This window comes from Podarcis cretensis, assembly GCF_951804945.1.
Source record: "Podarcis cretensis genome assembly, chromosome: 11".
Taxonomy (NCBI): Eukaryota; Metazoa; Chordata; class Lepidosauria; order Squamata; family Lacertidae; genus Podarcis; species Podarcis cretensis.
The window spans coordinates 4,604,635-4,626,246 of record NC_137180.1 but is presented as its reverse complement, the minus strand read 5'-3'; the positions used below and the strand labels follow the sequence as shown (position 1 = coordinate 4,626,246).

At 45.6% G+C, this 21,612-nt stretch overlaps 1 protein-coding gene across 1 annotated transcript in view; it reads left to right on the top strand.

Moving 5' to 3' along the window:
• Positions 1-1,548: 1,548 nt before the first annotated feature.
• LOC307227039 (guanine nucleotide-binding protein subunit alpha-14-like) overlaps positions 1,549-21,612 on the top strand; it is a 36,427-nt gene continuing 16,363 nt past the window's right edge. Inside the window, exon 1 of the mRNA XM_079996141.1 lies at positions 1,549-1,711. Coding sequence (XP_079852267.1) covers positions 1,585-1,711 — 127 coding nt within the window. The 5' untranslated portion in view covers positions 1,549-1,584. The remainder of the gene's footprint in view (positions 1,712-21,612) is intronic.

Genomic DNA, 21,612 nt, shown 5'->3' with positions numbered 1-21,612 from the left:
TGGACAGAACTGTGTAATTAAAGCAGCAGCAAGAGTGATGTTTGGATCCCTTTCGGAGCGCGAAGTATGGGTACCCCCAACAAAATTGTAAAAATTTGGCTGTATAATTTGGAATTAATGTGATTTGACAGGCCTGTTAATAAAATTTATAAAAAAGAAGTGATATACAATGTACAAAACATTGTACAAGTATCAGAAAATTTGCAAGCTCAATTTTACCTGTATTATAATACATGTTATGCATATTACATAATACAGTTACATATACAAAAATCAATTTATTGATTTTAGGATGACCTTTTTTCAAAATATTTGGAAATGACAGTTCATTCCTTCGTTTTTAGTCAAAAGTTCAGGAACATGAGGTTGCAAAAACGTTATAAGCCTATTGTACGTACAAATTTCTTCAAAATATTTGAAATTATCACTCCAAGATAAGAGCCAGTTATTCTTCCTTCTGCTGGATGATGGGCATCTCAAGTTCATTTTCCATCCACACAAAAAGTCCAAAAGAGGTTCTGAGCACTGTTATCAATGGAAATCAACATTAGTTTTCCTCCAGTTCAGCATACCAGCTTTGCCTCCAATACTGAGAAACAATACTTCCTTAAATCCTTATCCCCACAGGGTTTTTCTTTGCTGTGTTGATATACTAAGACTGTGAGCCATAATCATGACTTATTGAGGGTTTTTTTACAGAGAGAAAAAATGGCTTCTGCTTTCTACTCTTCCATTTTTTCCACAAGCATTGTCAGTGGCTTAGAAGCATTTTCCTCTAATTTGAATCCAAATTTTACAGAATCCTTTCCTTCTCAGCTTTGCGTCTGCCAGTTCAGTATATTCATTAATCTCTCCACCCGTGGTTTCCTTCTCTTCCTCTGACATAAATCCACACTTTGACCTCCCAACACCTGTGTGGAGGGTCTTTCGATGCTGACATTTACTGCCTCCAGCATTCCCATGCCATTCTTCTGTTCTGGCAATCCTCCATCAGTATTCCCCCCCCCCCCAAGCACTATTTAACTTCTCCACCGTCAGCTTCACCCAAACCATCTTTGTTCACCATTCCGTGTAGTTTTCCTCTAAGTTCTCTCTCAGCTGATCATTCAAGAGACGCCACATTACAGGAACGATGCATCTTCCATGACCTGGACCATGCTGGCTGCAGTCAGCGTCGAGGGGCCAATGGCGGGACTCTGCCTAAGGCACCTTCTTTTGGTTCCCTCCTCAATGGGAGTCCCCCGAGAGAGGTCCACCTGAGGCTGCAGCCTGCAGGGCTCTTCTTTTGCGAAGCTGACGGAGAGCCTCTTTGGCCCAGCTAGCGCTCCAGTTTGCAAACCCAGAAAATATGATCCCCAGGCGCGCCACGGCCGAAGAAAGCCCAGCCCGCGACCGGCCCCGAGCAGCGCCTCCGGATCGGGGCCAGGGGCGGGGCCGCCGCCGGGGGCGGGGCTTGGGCTGCGCGGGCGATTGCGTCTGGCGCAGAAAGCGACCCGCGCGAAGCCCGTCCGCCTTGGCGCCTTCCCTGCCCGAGAGCCGGAGCAGGACTCGGCGTGTCGCTGGCAGGCGAGAGTCTTCCTCGGCATGGGCGGGCAGTGCTGCTGCTTATCCTCGGAGGAGAAAGCGAACAGGATGCTGAGCTTGGAGATTGAGCGCCGGCTGCGCCAGGACAAGCGAGACTCGCGCAAGGAGCTCAAGCTGCTGCTGCTGGGTGAGTTTTGGGGCGAGGCAAGCTTCCCGCGCTCTCCAGCCAGGATGCTCGCCGAGAGCTCTCCGCTTGTAGGATATTCCGGCTTTGCTTTTCCATAACTTGGGCCCGCGAGAACAGCTCGGCCCAACCCGTCTTGCAACAGGTGAAACGATGCTCGAGGCTCTGGGTGTGTGCAGACTGCATTTTCAATACCGTTGGCACATTTGCAGTGTTTTTTAAAACCACTTTAGTTCATAAACCTACTTATTATTCATTTAAGATGTTACCTTTAATATGCATGCATGGTGTTTTGCATTCTTGCTTGGGTACTTTGTAAATTAGACCATCCTTGCTCTAAGCTTAGACAGAGACTGAAGTTCCTTCCAGGGCATCTCCCTCATTTTTTTTGCAGGGAGGTGAGATGACATTGGCTGTTAATTGAGCATCCACTCTGATTTGTTTGTGGCGAGGTTTGGCAATGTCAAGCATCAAGCATCATCCCGCACTTTCCAGTGTGTTTTCCCATCACTTTCTGCATTGCAAAAACATTCTATCTCTTTTGGAAGCAGGTTAGCTCTGCAGGACCTCCAAATCAACTTTAATTGCACAGCCTGAATTTGCTGATATATGATTGAAGTTCAGCTGAAAACAATGACTGTCTGGAAGTGAACTTAGTATACTAAAAGGAAGATACTTGTTCAAGGCCACTTAGAACTGTTTCTAGCATTACATCTCCTACCTCTTTTGTTTTTAATGCAGATACAGAGAGTGGAATGCAGGAAGCTGCCTCACTAATTGTCTGGGGACAAGCAATAGTCAATCCCCTGGACTCTATCTGGAATGGCTAAGTAATTCCATAATCTTCAGGGTGGGCCTTGAAGACCAATTAACTCAGGTTTGAAAGTGAGCTTTAAAAAGTGGGTTAAAGGAATAGGGGCAGAATTTGTGTGCACTAGTTGTGTAGCTGTATGATTTATTCACCACTCTGTTGCCATTAGATTTCCAGTATGGTTGGACAGGCACTTTCCAGTGATGCCACTAAGGCTGGGTTCTTATATTGCCTCTGTGGTGTGGGAGCTGCAGGCCTTCTATCTGACGCGGTGAATAGATGTTATGTGGACTCAATGGAGTTTCAAATCCCCATTGAGGTGACCTTGGACTAGTTACTATCTTTCAGCCTAATCTACCTCACAGGATTGTTATGCAAAGAACACTGGGGGTAATTAATCTTTAGCCTAAAGAAGGCTAAGGCTAAATCCAATATTAGTTCTACTACTCCATCCATTCAAACGAATAAACATGGATACCTTAGGTCCATTAATTTCAGTTACTCAGAGGAGAACTAAGTTGAATGCATCTCCAAGGGTAGACTTGATAGTAGTCTTCAAATATCTGAAACTATTTCATATAGAAGATGGAGTAGACGTTTCTCTGTTGCTCAAGATGGCTGGACCAATGAGTGCTGGTTGCAGGAAAGCAGATTTCGACTAGATGTAAGGAGAACCTTACAAAGTCTGCCTAGGGAGGCTGAGGTCTCCTTCACTGGAGGCATTTAAGCAGAGTATGGACAGCTGTCTGTCAGGGAAACTGTAATTGCAGCTTGTATTGTGGATCATGCACTGAACAGCAGATTGGGCTAGATAATGATGATCATTTTATTATTTGTACCCCTGCCATTTGACTGGGTTGCCCCAGCCACTCTGGGACATTAAAAACTCCCCTATACGGGGCTGTCTAGCCCGGTCTAGCCACCAAGATCCCTTCCAGCTCTTTAATTTTATAATAATTATTATTTTAACAATTAGCATTGACCTTGCAGGTCCTATACTGCACCATGCAAGGTTTGCAAGGTTAATGGGAAAACCCAGGAACAAGCATAAAGAGCAGTGAAGTGGGTGGAAGATTTCTACACAGAAAAAAATGGAACTTTAGTTAAGCAATCAGAAGTACTGTAATATATGCCTTCCTTTGGACAATAACACTACAGGTGGCTAGCTCCAGAGTACTAGACACTGGTGGCAAGAACTGAAGAAAAGAGGAGGCGCCATTTGCTGCTGAGGTAAAGCCTTGATGATGGTGACTGGTACAGAGAGACATAGGGAGGTAGTCAACATCATTCTAAATTGTCAGTGCAAGCATTTCTGCTTGCCAAATGGACTGATCCCCTCCCCCCTGTTGTAGGTGTTCTCCCATCCCTCCAGAGCGGTTTGGGAGGAGGTGGGGAAGCCCTGTTGCACTAGGGGGAGCCCTTGTGCTGGCTTCTGCTAACCCACACAGGAGTGCGTGAGCTTATGAGATCTCAGCCTGCAAAACAAAGTTGCGGAATAAACAACGAAGTTTCTGGGTGTTCAGAATGATTGTGTCTAAATTAAAGGTAAAGGGACCCCTGACCGTTAGGTCCAGTTGCGGACGACCCTGGGGTTGCTGCACTCATCTTGCTTTATTGGCTGAAGGAGCCGGCATACAGTTTCTGGGTCTAAGCCGCTTCTGGAGAACCAGAACAGCACACAGAAACACCGTTTACCTTCCCGCCTGAGCAGTACTTATTTATCTACTTGCACTTTGATGTGCTTTTGAACTGCTAGGTTGGCAGGAGCAGGGACTGAGCAACGGGAGCTCACCCCGTTGTGGGGATTTGAACTGCCAACCTTCTGATCAGAAAGCCCTTGGCTCTGTGGCTTAGACCACAGCCCCACCCGCATCCCTCGTGTGTAAATTAGGGAGTGCTAAATAAGGGATTGTTGACACTCATGCAGCTGCTGCCTCTGCTCTATACCTTGACCAAGTCAAGCAGTGGTCACCTTTGCTCCTGACCTCTCAATTACAATTTATCTGGAACCTCAGTAGGTGCAACTGAGGCCAGTGACATTCCTCCATTCCTCCTCTGCTCAGGTCGTCCCTTCTATCCTATAATTCTCAGGAAATTCCAAAGGAATAACAGTCCTCTTCTTTCAGTTAGTCGCCTGAATAAACAAGTTTCAAGGTCCCACCATTTTCTTCCTCAGTCTAGAAAGGGAAATACTTTTTTCTCCAAATGTGACCACCGACAGTCAGGCAGCACCTGCCCTTTAGCAGCATCACTAGAGACCCTGCTCCGCCTCTGCTCACAGGTACCGAACTCCTCTCCCCTCCAGGGCAGCATTTTTCTTTAAGCCAATATCCTTCCTCTTAATAATAAATTGTATCTTGACATCTCTTTAAGTTCATGTTCTCAGAGCCTTTTTTGTGGGGAGGGGATAAGCTCTAATTTCCCAATGACATCCATCAAAACAAAAAGGCTCCCCCTCTTCATTCCTTTCAGTCCACATGCAGCCTCAAATCTTCTTTTAAATATCAAAGTTACATTGTGAATCAAATAATCCTCACTAGTATATCTTCAAACTTTATACTGTTTCGAGAGAGGGTTGCCAAATCATAGACCTAAGGACTTCCAGAATATAGCAGAGAGCCCCCTCTCCTCCATCCACTGCCAACACAAGTAGAATTTTCTCCTGATTTCAAACTTCAGTTCCACGCAGCTGGATAATCCACAGTTGTTGTCCACATAATGTCCACATCTCCTCTGGTGCACTTTACTTAATGGCAATTGACTCCCAATTATTAGGAGAACCTTCACTCTTGATGGCGATGGGGGGCGGGGTTTGCATCAGGGCGAAGTACTTAGCACCCAGTGCCGCCTCTGTCTGCCTCTAGTCAGCCTGGGAGATTTCAGAAAACAATTTAGCCCCATTCATTCTCTTCTCCTTCATCTGTGCCTCTCTCCAGTGTTGACACCACATCTCAACAGGACCACATCTGGAAGTCTGTATGGACCAGCCTTGACTCGTCACACAAACGTGTGGAGCTCGGCAAGCTTACAGAAGCTACAATCTTAAATGATTCTTTTGGGAAGATACTTGATGAACTTACTGTGCCATATATTTTTTCAGGCACCTTTTCCTGTAAGTTTACTGGGAACTATAGAGCGAAGCTTGATTCACTTAAGCTTAATAAGAGAGCTCTTTTTGTTGTTGCCCCAAATGAATGCGAATTTCATTAGCTAATTTTCATATGCTTTGGAAAAAAGGTGGTTGAGATAGAAATTAAATTTCCAAATGCATGTGGCTTGAGCCAAGTTCAGTTAATTAAGGATAACTCTGTGGACATACATGGAAACAACATTGTCAAAGAAAATATAATTGTTAACAGCAGAATCCTTTGCCCACTTACTTGGCAGTAAGTCCCATTGTGACTGTCTTCCATGCATAGAGTCAGGAAGGCTAGCTGCAATACTGAAAATGCTTGCTGGGAAACAGGGCTGGGCAAAGCTGGTAGACCCAGGCCAGATAGGAAATGTAGGCCTCATTTAAATAATCTTTACCAAAGGGTTTCCTTTTGCCTTTATCAGGGGGATTTGAATAAGTCCCCTCAAATTTGTAGGCCCATGCCAATTGGCTCTCCCTGGTCCCCACTCCAGTCTCACCTAGAGTTGGAAGAGACCACAAGGGCCATCGAGTCCAACCCCCTGCCAAGCAGGAAACACTATCAGAGCTCTCCTGACATATGGTTGTCAAGCCTCTTCTTAAAGACCTCCAAAAAAGGAGACTCCACCACACTCCTTGGCATTGAATGCACTGGAATTTGTTTCAAAGACTATGTTTGTTTGTTTCAGGCATTTATATGCCACTTAATCATTAGCATTTCTAAGTGGCTTAAGTTTGGGTCTTAACTTTGCACACATCATCATCATCAGCAGCAGCAGCAGCAGCAGCAGCAGCTTTGTATCAGTCAGGTACTGAAGGGTGACCCTAGAGTCAGTGCTGAATGGAGTATACATGTAAAGATGCTTTGTCAACAGGGGCAGAAGAAGGGGGGTGCAGTGGAGGCGGGGCACCCCAGGTGTCACCACTGAGGGGGGTACAAAATGCCAGGCAGCACTCACTGCAGGGCCTGCAGCGCACCCGAGCCACATGTCTCTCCTGGGAGTGATGCAGTGGCTTGGGTGCCCGCAAGCTCCGCACTGCCCCAAATGGTCTGCCCGCTGCCTCCCCCTCAGCTGTTGGGCCACTGAGTGGGAGGAGGCAGGCAGACGCCTCGGAGGCCCCGCAGAGCCCCCTGCCCCGTCTGGCCCTGCCCCTGGGCACAGGGCATGCACGCCGCCCCAGGAGCCCAATCAGCTTGCTCCACCGCTGTTTGTCAATAGGACTCACTAACTTTTTAATAACTCATTGCTTTGTCCTTTTCATTTCTCTCTCTCTCAATTTAAGACTCTTCATGCAGTCATTTCCTAGTTCTTTAATGTGGTTGCACAATGTATACAATCAGCAGAAATGACAGAACAGTGGGTTTTGTCAAGGCGGTAATAAAACATTACTAGAAGTTTTAGATGTTTCTTAAGCAATTGGTTTTAAATAATTGTTTAGGATTCAAAGCCATAGTACCCACAGTTCAATGTATGCAAAAATGTCCTAGTAAAGTTAGTTGAGGATGTGTACTTTGATTGCTATACTTTGATTGGGTTGTGCTCTTCTAATATGTGTCTGAGCTCTCAATTTATTTTGCTAGGCAGATTAAGAGGACTGGTAGGCCACATTCAGCTAAGGACCAGAGATTTCCCACTCCTGTCTGCTAGTGGCTCTCCACATTTTGGAGAGGAGTTTTTCCTACCTTAATAGGAGATGCCAGGGGTTGAATCTGGGACCTTCTACGTGCAAAGCACATGCTCTGCTGCTATGCCACACCGCTTGCCAGTTGAATCATAGAATTGTAGAGTTGGAAGGGACCCTGAGGTTCATCTTGCCCAAGCCCCTGCAAGGCAGGAATATGCAGTTGCCCCATGCAGGGATCGAACCTGCAACCTTGGTGTTATCAGCACCATGCTCTAACCAACTGAGCTATTGGTGGAAGCTAAAAAGTTGAACTATCACTCACCCGGCCTGCCCCAAAAGGATGAGACAACTGCCCCTGCCTTCCCCAATATGTGTCCTTAGCATCTGATACTCATTTTCTATCCCTGAACATGAACTTGCTTGGATAGTGCAATATTCAAGGAGGGAATTCATGGAAGATAAGAGCATCTTCTGTTTAGTATTATATAAAAAGGTGCCTGACATATACTAAAACATACTACTACTACTACTTTTAAAGAACGAAAACTAGTAAATGCAAGAGGACAAACAAATAGCCAAGAATAGCTACTGTATTCCAAACAAGGAACGATGTATTCTGTATGTAAACAAAAAAGCACGGCCCATATCCACATCCTTTGGAAAACAGACTGCAGGTTACTAACCATCTGCTATACAAGTTTTATGCAAATGAAGTAGATGGTTTTTGGTGAATATTCATTTTAAAGAAATAAAATAGTTTTACACTGGAGTCCTTTTCCAGCAGGGCGACGAGTTCTTCCCATCATTTTACTTCATTCATTTCAAAGCAGACTGGGGCCCACATATCAAGAAGAGTCCTGTTAGATCAGGCCAATGGTCCTTCAAGTCCAGCATTCTGCTTTCACAGTGGCCGGCCAGGTGCTGATGGGAAGCCCAAAAACAGGTCCCAAGGGCAACAAACCTTCTCTCATCCTGCAGTTTCCAGCAACTTCTATTCTTATGACTCTGTAGACCAGGAGTGGGGAGCCCTCTCCGGCACCCGGGGCAGGATGTCGAGGGGCGGGGCAAACTGCCCGGTGGCGCATGCGCGACATCTGTACAGAGTGCGCATGTGTGGCATCCCATACAGAGTGCGCATGTGCGGTGACCATATGGGCTGCCGCGCGTGCACACTCCGTGCTGGCTGCCGCTCATGCATGGCATTCGTATGGGCTGCCACTCGCATCCGTACGGGCTGCCACTTGAGCGGCATCCTGTATGGACTGCGCATGTGCGGCATCCCGTACAGACTTCATGGTGGCTGTGCAAGCGGTACCCATACTGGCTCCGTGCGCCCTCGGCTGCTCTACAGCTGGGGGAAGGCAGGGGCCATCTTGTCACCCCACCCCCCCAGAGTGGCACCCAGGGTGGCCAGCCCCCTCTGCCCCCACTTCATATGCCCCTGCCTGGTCCTGAAATGAAGGTGGTCCACCAGGCCTTTCCATATGCCCTGCAAGACTCTTCTCTCCCTCCTTCTGTGACTGGCCAGTGAAGCAGGGCGTTGGGACATTGGGCTTGGCAAAACAAAGCATACACTTGCTTCTTCCCCTGCCCCATATTGGTCACAGAAGAATTGACTGTTTTCACTCAGCTGGTATGGAAGTAGATGAGGCTGGCAAAACTGTGCACTGTTCCTGCTTCATGAGCCTGACTAATTTCAATTCAAGTACCTTCTGAGTCAGCTCCATCTTTGTTGGGGTAAATGATGATAGTGGGCACAGCTGGAGTTGCCGTAAGTGGCCTTCTCTCAGACCTGTACATGTTACCAGGTAAGTAGTGTGGAAGAGAAAGTGAATCGGGAGTGCTTATCTTTCTCTCTTTTTATTACTAGCACTGAATGTATTTTTTTGTTTATTGAGTTGGGTGGGACAGGCCAGCTGCAGAGCAATACTGAAAGGATGAGAGAAGAAGTTGAACTACACGGTGCATGGCAGAGAGAGAGGTGAAATACCTCTTGAATTGAGCTGCAGGGAGCGGTAGCCTAAATACTTGTTTTGGGGGTGGAAGTTTGTGAGTGGGATGTGTATATGGTTTTGGCCCTGCCTACATTTGGGTGGCGCTGTGGGTTAAACCACAGAGCCTCGGACTTGCCGATCAGAAGGTCGGTGGTTCGAATCCCCGCGACGGGGTGAGCTCCCATTGCTCGGTCCCTGCTCCTGCCAACCTAGCAGTTCGAAAGCACGTCAAAGTGCAAGTAGATAAATAGGTACCGCTGTGGCGGGAAGGTAAATGGCGTTTCCGTGCTCTGCTCTGGTTCGCCAGAAGAGGCTTAGTCATGCTGGCCACATGACCCGGAAGCTGTACACTGGCTCCCTCGGCCAATAAAGCGAGATGAGCACCGCAACCCCAGAGTCGGCCACGACTGGACCTAATGGTCAGGGGTCCCTTTACCTTTACATTTGGCTTTACCCCTGCCAAGCATTGGTGTGCAGTTCATAGGTGTTGATGTATGAGGAATGCTGCCCCAGGCTCAAAAGGATTTCTGACTCCTGGCACAGACAGTAGTGAGCTAGATGGACCAGTGGTCTGACCTGGTACAACACAATTCCCCATGTACCCAAGTTGGGATTTCAAATGAATGCTTAGAGCCAGTATGACAGATGTCTAGATAGAAATGCAAAAGGCTGATATCAGCCAATGGAGGTCAACACTTCTGGCATCTGATGAAGTCAAAGAATGCAAAAGCTCTAAAAAGTTCTGATGAGACTTCCTAAATCATGTAAGTGAAGCTGACTTGATAAGAGTCAGGTTTAATCTCTTTCTGGGAGCAGCTGCATCTTCCTGACTGAATCTTTTGGAATCTTATTTCTATTTCTCAATACAATTATTTTGAAAATCAATGAAAGCAAGAGCATTTATTTGTCATACAATCCATTGTCATTGTGTTTGCTTAAAAGTCTTTTATGACTAATACCATCAAGGTAATTTTCAAATCTTGAAAATTGTTGATAGTGATCTGAAGTGGTACAGCTAAAAGACTCAGAAGTATAACTACAATCTCTGCTAAGACCAACTGATCTAGAAATATTTATTTATTTATTTATTTATTTATTTAGTTTTTGCTGTGGAAGGGTTTGAATGTGCCAGGCATAAAATGAAAACATCTAATAGTTGTTTTTCACTTTGTGGCTTTTATGACTATTCTGTGAAAGCGTTGAGACAATAGTTTCATATTTTGTGATATGTGGTTGAGAACATCTTCCTTGTTACTTTAAAGGGAGAATGATAGATTTATATTGTTATCACCCAGGTTGCATTCTCTAATCTTGATTTCCATAGGAACCAGGCATGGAACATGAAAGACTTTGTAAGAAGGTAGTAAACTCTCTGGCTGCAATCATTTAATTAAGTAAACTAAAGTTCTCTTATATCCTGTTTCTGCAAAGTGTTGATTGCCAATAGTGATTTAGGAAGTCTATGCTAAATAATACATCCGTAAGGACATAAGTTTGCCTTTCAAATATCATGCTGTTGTATACCTATCCTTGGTGACAGAGAGGAAGAATGGAATTTCCATTAACAAAAATGGCTATCCTGTTAGCTCTTTTGTTTTGCATAAATCTTGTTTAAAAGTCAAATGGTCAGTCCTTAACAGATTTAAGGGACTGAGAAAACATCAAAAATGTCAATGTGAGCAATTCATTTCATTTATGCTAGCTTCAATTGGGTGGGCAAGCAAAAGGCTGCAAAACATAATTTTAGGTGCTGCTGCTGAATATCACTATAGTATAACTTTAAAAAACTACATGAGCAAAACTAGATGGAGGCATGCTGACTTTGACTCCGCCTCTTCACGGCTCAGCCATACATTCCAATAATTATTTTGCTTAACAACAGCAACAAACACTTAAAAGTAATGACACTTGGGGGGGGGCAAACACCTGGTATGGGTTTGGGTGCATATATAGAATAAAAATTTGAAGATTTTTGTTCATGTGTGAGACATTCTTAGGGCAGAACTAAAAGGAAGGGCCATAGAGCAGTGGTAGAAGATGTGCTTTGCCAGTGAAAGATCCCGGGTTCAGTTCTTGGGATCCTTTGGGGGGGCTTGGATTGCAGGAGAATTACATAGTGTATTTCTTTGCCATTAGCCTATATAATGTGCTAGTGGTGGTAAGAATGACTAAACATGCATAAGTATGTGCCTTAGTACATATTATATTTTTTATAGTTAGAGCCACAACAGGATATATATTTTAAAATACAGTATGATCACATTTTACATGTATTTGACTTACACAATTTCAACCATATGCAGTTGAAATTCTGCACATTAAATGCAGCAAGGAACAAGGAGCAAAAAGCTTAAAAGCTTTTTTTAGCTCCAGGTCTGCTTGGGTGAAAAAAGCCATTTAAGATCTCTGCCTTTCTTGGCAGGGGTAAAGGTAAAAGTAAAGGTAAAGGGACCCCTGACCATTAGGTCCAGTCATGACCGACTCTGGGGTTGCGGCGCTCATCTCGCATTATTGGCCAAGGGAGCCGGCGTACAGCCAGCATGTGGCCAGCATGACTAAGCTACTTCTGGTGAACCAGAACAGTGCACGGAAACGCCGTTTACCTTCCCGCCGGAGCGGTACCTATTTATCTACTTGCACTTTGACGTACTTTCGAACTGCTAGGTTGGCAGGAGCTGGGACTGAGCAACGGGAGCTCACCCCGTCACAGGGATTCGAACTGCCAACCTTTCGATCGACAAGCCCTAGGCTCAGTGGTTTAGACCACAGCGCCACCCGCGTCCCCTTGGCAGGGGTGGGCAGCACCAAAGGGGTAGTTTGAGTATATGCATTTTTTAGTATACGCGGATTCCTTGGAACCGAACCCCAGTGTAAGATGCACTTATTCTCTAATCCTATACACGGGTAAGGATGTGAATGCCATCAACAAGACTGCAGTTCACAAGGAGCTATAGGAGAAAAGCTTCCACTGGATTGCAGTTGGAGAGTAAACAGAGGTGTTTCAAAACCAAGCTCACGGCTCTACCTATACCTCATTTTTCTTTAGGCAAATAATGTCCCCTGGATGAACATGATACACATGTAAATTCTGTACACCTAGCTCTGTTTAGTCAGCCCAGGAGATGAATAAAATATTATCTTACCTGTATGAAAACACTATGAAAATGGTTTTCAAAGAACTAATAGGATACATACTAGTGTCAAAATAGCAAGTATATGGGAAACCAAATGAAGGAGTACGGGTCGCCATCATATAATCACATGATAAGGTTTTATAGAATCATAGAATTGTAGGATTGGAAGGGATCCCAAGGGCCATCTAGTCCAACCCCCTGCAAGGCAGGAATCTCAACATGCTGTCCCCCATCCAATTTAAAACTATACTGGACCCTGCTTAGCTTTGCAAATGTGCTAGCAGTTTTACTGCTGCACTTTACTTCCGTGAGTTATGCCTTTCCCCTTTTGCTCCTGCTCAGGGTTTTCTGACTTCCCCCACCAAATTCTCATGGGATTGGTACTTTACTCAGCTATACCTGTTAATTGATTGGATTAGTCATGCTGGCCACATGACCCGGAAGCTGTACGTCGGCTCCCTCGGCCAATAAAGCGAGATGAGCGCCGCAACCCCAGAGTCAGTCATGACTGGACCTAATGGTCAGGGGTCCTTAAACATTGGATCTACTGGGTGGCGCTGTGGTCTAAACCACAGAGCCTAGGACTTGCCGATCAGGGGTCCCTTTACCTTTACCTTACATTGCCCCAAAAGTAGAGCTGCTCTATCAACAGCTACCCTCATGTCATCTCCTGCAACATTGTGGTAGATGTTTTATGCATCCTTAAGATGCTGGTTGAGGGACGCGGGTGGCGCTGTGGGTAAAACCTCAGCGCCTAGGATTTGCCGATCACATGGTCGGCGGTTCGAATCCCCGTGGCGGGGTGTGCTCCCAGCGCCTGCCAACCTATCTGTTCGAAAGCACCTCCGGGTGCAAGTAGATAAATAGGGACCGCTTACCAGCGGGAAGGTAAACGGCGTTCCGTGTGCTGCTCTGGTGCCGGTTCGCTGGAGCAGCTTCGTCACGCTGGCCACGTGACCCGGAAGTGTCTGCGGACAGCGCTGGCTCCCGGCCTATAGAGTGAGATGAGCGCACAACCCTAGAGTCTGGCAAGACTGGCCCGAACGGGCAGGGGTACCTTTACCTTTACCTTTAAGATGCTGGTTCTGGAAAGTGGCATGGAAAGTAGAGTCTGCTGAACTGCTTAAGTTCAGAACTAATATATTTGTTAATTAAATATATATCCTGGCTTTCCCTCTAAAGGAGTCCAGGGTTGTAAAAAGCAAATGATAAAGCAATAAAAACATGCTTGAAATGCCTTAAGAACAGTTCAAATACAGATGCATTCTGGGGGAAATCTCTTCTTAAAAGGCTTGTTGGAAGATGGAGACCTTCAGCAGGCATCAAAAAGATAGCAGAGACGGTGCCTGTCTAATACAGTGGGACCTCGGGTTACAGATACTTCAGGTTACAGACGCTTCAGGTTACAGACTCCGCTAACCCAGATATATTACCTTGGGTTAAGAACTTTGCTTCAGGATGAGAACAGAAATCGCACGCCGGTGGCACAGCGGCAGTGGGAGGCCCCATTAGCTAAAGTGGTGCTTCAGGTTAAGAACAGTTTCAGGTTCTGGAACGAATTAAGTTCTTAACCCAAGGTACCATTGTATTTAATGGGGAGGATTCCAAAGGTTGGGTGCCACAACGCTGAATACCTGTTTCATATATTGTACAAAACAGACCTCCTGATAAGATGGTAACTACAGGAGGCCCTCACCTACAGAGCACAGTGTATATGGGTGAGATGATATTTTAGGTATTCTGGTCCCAAGTAGGATAAGATTTATGCATGAAAACCAGGACCTTGAACTTAGCTTGGTAGCTAATTGGCAGCCAGTGCAATTATTGTGATTTTGGCTTAAGTGAGCCCAATTTATACATGGGTAGAATGATTTTTTAAAAGCACTCCGTATTCAAGTGTTTCAATGTTTTCCATGCAGAATTTTGGGTGGTATATTGTTCTCAAACAAGGGGCTTTATATGATGATCTGGATTAACTCACATACTCTTTGAAAGAAGGAGTGTTTTGATAGCCTCTCATAATGGTTTCAGCTCATCAAGGTCACCTGATACTTTTTCTTTCAAAAGTTAGCTATTGCAAGAGAGTAAATATTATCGCCATACCTGTAACAACTTTTCTCACTATAGCCATTTTGTTTTTGTAAGCAGAAAAATAAATGTAACCAATGCTTTTTCTGAGATATAAAAAAAACCATTCAGGGATGAAGAGGGGGCTATAACATGTTTCCTTGGTAACAAAAAACGCAGTTGGTTTTTCAGCTTCACTAAGGATGAATATAGCAGTTGATACAATCTCTCTCTCTTTCTCTCTCTCTCTCTCTGTGTATTTTTGAATACCTATATTTCATGTAATTTCGTTTATCTGTTTGTGACTAATATTTTTACATGAGGGTTTTTCTTTTCAGGGGCATGGAAGGAAGCCAGTAAATGTTGGTTTCAAATATTATGACCTTTATTAGTTTTTTTTAGTGGTTGTGCATGTGAACTATCTTGATGACTTTTGTAGCTGAGAAGTGTGGTACAGATGCAACAAACAGTGTGAACAACTGCAAATTGTCATATGCTTTCCAGACAAGGGCCCAGTCATTCCAACATTTCAGGTTCTTCAGAAGCACAGCTGCTATCTCTGTTGTGTAGTTAAATCTGCCCAAACATATTCACTAAGCAGTGATCAACACATGGTGTGTCAAGTTAATGCTGCAGAATATACCCAAATGGGTATGCACTAATGCGGTTATGCTAACACCATTGTGACATTCCAGCAACTGTGGAATAACGGTGCATGGTTTTATGTTCTAGGCTAGGTAATCTCTCAATTCCCGCAGAACATGTACAGTCAAAAATATAGGTCCTGTGGTTTGTTTTTAAAACCCTTTATTTCTTTGATGGAGGGGAGAAATCCATCTGTACAGCTTCCATGTAGCAGTTGGAGAGCCAGTGTGGTGTAGTGGTTAAGAGCGGTAATCTCGTAATCTGGGGAACCGGGTTCGCGTCTCCGCTCCTCCACATGCAACTGCTGGGTGACCTTGGGCCAGTCACACTCCTCTGAAGTCTCTCAGCCCCACTCACCTCACAGAGTGTTTGTTGTGGGGGAGGAAGGGAAAGGAGAATGTTAGCCGCTTTGAGACTCCTGAAGGGGAGTGAAAGGCGGGATATCAAATCCAAACTCTTCTTCTTCTCTTCTTCAGTGAAGCCCTGCAGATGTGAACACTGGCAGACTGTGGAGAGCCCTGCTTCCCTGTTCCTAATTGGCTCTCTGAAAGGAGTTCTCACAGAATAATGTGTGTGCACTTTTTTCACATAGACTGCTCAGGGAGGAAGCTGTGAACTCTTATCAGGCTCACTTAGAAATTAATAGTAATAAAAAGCTAAGAAAGGTAAAGGATGCTGGGAATTGTAGCTCCATAAGGGACAAGCCACAGTTCCTGGAACGCTTTACAGAAAGTAATGTGCTGTAAATGCAGGAGTTCCCTCCTCCAGCTGGGACTCGGGAGCAGCGGCGGTTTCACATCGCTGGTGAAACCACCATCCCACTCTGCCCTTGTACAGCGGAGAGGGAGAAACAAGCTGTGTCGTTGAGGTGCTGATACAGCTTGTTCCTCCCTCTTCATCTTTAAACTGCTCGGCTGAGGAGTGTGCAGCTGCCTCTGCCTCAGCCAAGCAATTAAAGGAGCCCCTAGCCCAGCACTGGCTCCCACAAGCTGGCGGCAGGGTGGGGGCTCTGTGAAACTGCTCAGCTGAGGGGGGGGGGTTGCTGCTCTCTGCAGTGAGCAGTTAAAGGAGCCCTGATGCTCCGCCCACTTATGTGTGAATAGTGAGAGCACCGGGGCTGTCTCAGCTGGGGGGGGGAACCTCCCCTCCCCCCAACTGAGCGGTGCAAACTAGCTGCATTGTTGCAGCCTGCAAGCCTGGATGAAACCGCCTCAGCTCTCAAGTGAGAGCTGGGGTAGTTTCACCTGGTGTCTTGTGGGCAGAGGCCGATGCATCTTGTTTTTTCAACATCACGGTATATTGCCAAACAGTGATGTTTGGCTGGCGATCCACCATGATGTGAAAAGCTGCTATCGCCCAGCCCTTCTGTTCATTAAAAGGCAGTAAAACAGTACTGCATCAAAATGTGCAGTGAAAGTAAACCTTGCTTCATTGTAGATGATGAACCCCAATCAATGGAAAAGCAAAGGGCCTTTATTGTTGCTTTTGGAGATAATCATGCCTGCTTGATGTTAGAGGAAAATCGTGGGGCTTCAAAGCCTGCATGGAGCCACCACTCTTAGGATTTACATTGCATATGCCAGTGGTATTCAACCAGTGTGCTTTGGTGCCCTGGGGTGCCTTGAATGATGGTCAGGGGTGTCGTGAGCAGCACTGGGCTCTCCCTCTTCCCTCCTCCTCTGATGCCCTTTCACATCTCTGCCTCCCAAAGGCTTGCACGGCTATTTGTTGCAGCGGCCCTGGCAACAAGCTCTGCAGGCGAATGATGTCTCTGGGGCTGGCCATGGGGTGCTGGTTGGCAGGAGCAGAGGCAACCTTGGTGTAAGAAAGCAAGTGGGTGAGGGAACCCAGCCAGCCAGCCAGTAAACCAGCCCTGGCTGTGAGAATGGATGGCCCCTAGTGGGAGGCCGGGCAGGCAGGCCTTTCTTGTGCCTGCTGTGTGCAATGCCTGTGTGGGAGCCGAGTGCCCGGTGCCAAAAGGGAGCCTTTCCGCCATGCAGGCCCAGCGGCTCCTGCTGCCTCCACTGCAGCCTCCCAAGGTGAGTAAGGTGCTGGCCTCACATTCACCTTTGGCCAGTTTCCATTGGGCTACTAAGGCTGGAGGCTCCTCAGTGTGGAGTGGGGGGTTGGCTCACAAGGGGAGAGGAGCCTGAGGGAACACTCCACAAGGAAAAGGGATGAGGGGCTGCTGGCTCTGCAGGCAAGGGGTGACATGACTGGGCTTCTGAGGCTCGAAGGGCATTTCCCCACCCCAGAAAGAATGTAGTTGGTCAAGGAAGCCATGGGCTCAAGAAGGCTGAAAACCTCTGGCATATGCAGATTGCAAATTCTGCTTGAGGTCATGGTATGGGGGAGCAAAGCCTTTCTTTCAGATTGTGTGTTTTATTAGAAAAGCAGAATGATTGAGGGATAATTTGCCCTGGTGCCTAAAGGAACTGCAGTAGGAAGTAATCATCTTTAGGGCAACCTGTAGTGAAAGTTCTGGGAAGGGCCAAATGTGGTAAGCTGTCTTGGCTCAGTGCTAGAGCACAGCAGCTGCATGCAAAAGGTTTCAGGTTGAATCCCTAGTACTGTATGTAGGACTGGGAAAGACTTCTATCTGAAAGCCCAGAGAGGCACGACAAGTCAGTATTCTGGGCTAGATGGACCAATAGTATCAGGCAGCGTTCTATATTCCTATTAGAACTGGCACACCCAGGAAAGTGCGAGTTCTCTGTACTTGGCATATTTGTTAAGATAACTGCAGGTTGGTGCAATGATGAGACTGCCTCTAGCAAAGTTTTATCACTTTGGTCAGATCACAGTAACACACTTTCTTAAAACTATTTACATGAACACAGCATATATAAAAGCTTTGTTCTTTTTCCACATGAGTTCAAGTGCCAAAATGAGCTCAGGGCTGTAATCAGTTATCACTGAAATCTAGCTCTCTGTGAGGTGGTAAACTTGAATTTGGGATATGTTTTGTTTTAGTTTGCAGGTGGTGGTTCACATAATTCTGTTCACTTGAAAGTGAGATGCAGAGAAGGGTTGTAGCTTTGTCTTGTCCATGGTATTCTATAGTTTTTATATAGAGCAAGAGAGGGGGCAAAAATAATGAGATATGTTACCTGCAGCCCAGTCTAAAATGCTACTGCCAGACACATTTTGCTACCTCAGCAAGGGCTGGCCTTCAGCTTCAAGGAGCCTCTCTGATGCTGCTGAGCAATGGAACAGTAAGTCCCATTAGAAGCTGAATTGGTCAAATTTCTGGATTAACAAGGAAAAACTTGCTAAGCAGTCTTAAGGGGAGATGAGAAAGAGGAGAATTAAATTATATATATTTTAAAACACTTTGTAAGGTAAGCATATAACTAAGTATAGTGAATCTTTTAAAGTTTGTTCAACAACAGATTTCTAGATGACATTTCACTTTATTATTGAATTTTGAAACAGTTTATAGACCACACAGAGATGCATGTTTCTGCAGATATAAAACATATATCATAGCTGCCAACCTTCCCTTTTTTGGCTGGAAATTCCCCTATTCCAGCGCCGTTTCCCACCGCTTCCCGCTGCTATCCCCGGATTGTTAGATATCCTGTAGACTGTCCCCGGGACAGGTGAGGCTTCTGATCCCTTATTTTCAAATCTGAGAGTTGACAGCTATGGCATATATGAATCTTTTACTTTTCAGTATTTCTTGGCTCCCTAGGCCGGTAAAGCGAGATGGGCGCCGCAGTCCCAGAGTAGTTCACGACTGGACTTAATGGTCAGGGCCGGGGTCCTTTTTACCTTTTTACTTCTGCATTAAGGTATTTTATGACCTCTAGTGGTGGCATGTGGTAAATGCTAAATAGTTTGATTAATATGTCAGTAGTGATACTGACAAGCGTCTTTTATTTTTCCTTCAAAAATTTATGCAATAACATGACTGCCAGAGTGAGAGCGGGCATTTCTGGCATTTCCCCTTCTTTCTTTTAAAAATAAATGTTATTAATTTAGATTTTCAAGATAGCCTACAAAAGAGAATGAAAAAAACAACAACAAATATAAAACAGATTAAAAACATCAGAAACAAAAGCAGTTATTGTAGCAACAGTAAAAATACAAAAAGCAGTACATATAAAATCAGTTAAATTAATTATTTAGATGTAAGGGTGGAGCTGCATGTTTAAACGAGGGGTGATCTAGCAGAGACATCAATGGTGAAGGCCTAGGAGCCAGTCTTGAGTTCCAATTTTGCCACGCCATCAACACTACTTTTTAAAAATGGGCTGCCCACCTTTTCTTGTTCCATGTGAGGCATGAGCGTGAGCTGATGGACTTGTGTGGGCACTTTCTATCTGTACCCATTTCTGGTTCTTTGACAGACACACTTCCAATTAATTGGGGGCAGATGAAACACTGGTGTCCTCTGGCTGCATTACTCTTGAACATCTAATCTGTCGTTTATAATTTTTTCTGCCCTCAACTGGTCGTCTACTTTCTTAGAAGACTCTTGTGGAAAGAACGAAGTCTACTGTTTGTAGAACCATAGGCACTATACTAAAAAATGTCATTATTATAATAATGAGAACTACAATGAGAATTATAGGACTTTGGGGAGCTTTGTTGATTGAATGAAAGATGCATTGGTGCATTATGGTTCCATGAAGTTGCCTTGTCCCAAGTGAGATCATTGGTCCACCCAGGTCAGCTCTGTCTGCCCTGACTGGTGGTGGTAATGCAGAATCCCAGGCAAATGTCTTTTCCAGCCAGAGAATGAAGCTGGGCTAGTCTGCAGGTGTTCTGCCATTCAGGCCTTAAGGCAATGAAGAGGTAGAATGGTTTTATTTATTTATTGTACTTCTGAGTCACCCCATAATAGAGTTTTTTGGGGGGACATGCAGTTCAAAGAAATAAAAACAGTTATAAAACATAATCAAACAAATCAGTCAAGTATAACAATTCCAGAACAGTGCCAAAATCAATAAAAACCATGGGGCAAAAGACAAGAATCATAACCACAGTGACTGAGATAATTAATATAAGTACAGTCATACCTCGGGATAAATACACTTCAGGATAAGTATTTTCAGATTGCACTCCGTGGCGACTCAGAAGTAACGGAGCGCATTACTTCTGGGTTTCGCCGCTCGCGCATGCACAGACGGTCAAAATGATGTCACGTGCATGCACAGAAGCGGCGAATTGCGACACGCCCACACGCGCAGACAGTCACGTCTTACGTTCTATTCAGGATGCAAACGGGGCTCCTGAATGGATCCCGTTCACATTCCAAGGTACCACTGTACCACTGTTTAAAACGTATCATAAAAAACTGGTAGGATGCCTGGTGCTTAGAAGATAAGCCTCTCTAGGGAGAGTGTTCCATAGCTGCTGTGGGGCAGGGGGCTGCTGAAATGGCTTTCTACCTTGGTTCCACCCAGGGGTGGAGGAAGAGGGATGCGATGGGGGTGGGCTGCCCTGAGTGTCACCACTGGGGGGGATGACAAAATGCCGGGTGGCACTCACCACGGGGCCTGCAGTGCGCCCAAGCCACACGACTCTCCTGGGAGTCCTTGGGCGCCCGCAGGCTTTGCGCTGCCCAAACGGTCTGCCCACTCCCTCAACCCAAGCCTCAGCTGTAGGGCGGCTGAGTGGGAGAAGGCAGGCAGACTCCTCGTAGGCCCTGCGGAGCGTCCTGCCCCGGTTTGCTCCACCCCCACAGGCAGCTGATTCCTCCCCTGGGTGCAGGGCACACACACTGCCCCAGGCACCTGATCGGCTTACTCCGCCACTGCGTCCACCCTCCACTTCAGAATAAGGGGGCTCTTAGAGAGTGGGACCACCACTTCATGTTGTTTTTCAGGGCAGGAATGATGACATCAGCTGCTGGAACACCAAGGTAATTGGCAAGCTTTCTATGCATTGGCAAGTAAATGAGGTGATATTAAGGCCTTCAAGTTTGGTTTTTGACAGATTAGCATAGAATAAATCAGAAAATAATAACAAAGCAAAGGTTGAATACTACATTCCTTTCTTTGAGGAGGTTCCTACTTTATACTAGCTTTAAATTGTGGTAATTCTTTGGGAAGAATATTTGCATTTCTAAATAAGAGCTTAACATTTCAGCTGGCTGAAGATCTGTTAAGTTAAACTAGTGTCTTGCAAGTTGAAATGATTCAGTCAGAAGTAAGCACAGCTGGATTCAGCGGAGCTTGATCCCAGGAAGCAATGCATATGATTGCACTCATGCCGATCCAAGTAAATTAGGCATTAACACTGTGTACTACCACTCTTTGGTGTGTATGGGCATAATAATGTATTAGTAAAGCTGCCGAAGAATTGATGCTTTTGAATTATGGTGCTGGAGGAGACTCTTGAGAGTCCCATGAACTGCAAGATCAAACCTTTCCATTCTTAATGAAATCAGCCCTGAGTGCTCACTGGAAGGACAGATCCTGAAGCTGAGGCTCCAAGACTCTGGCCACCTCATGAGAAGAGAAGACTCCCTGGAAAAGACCCTGATG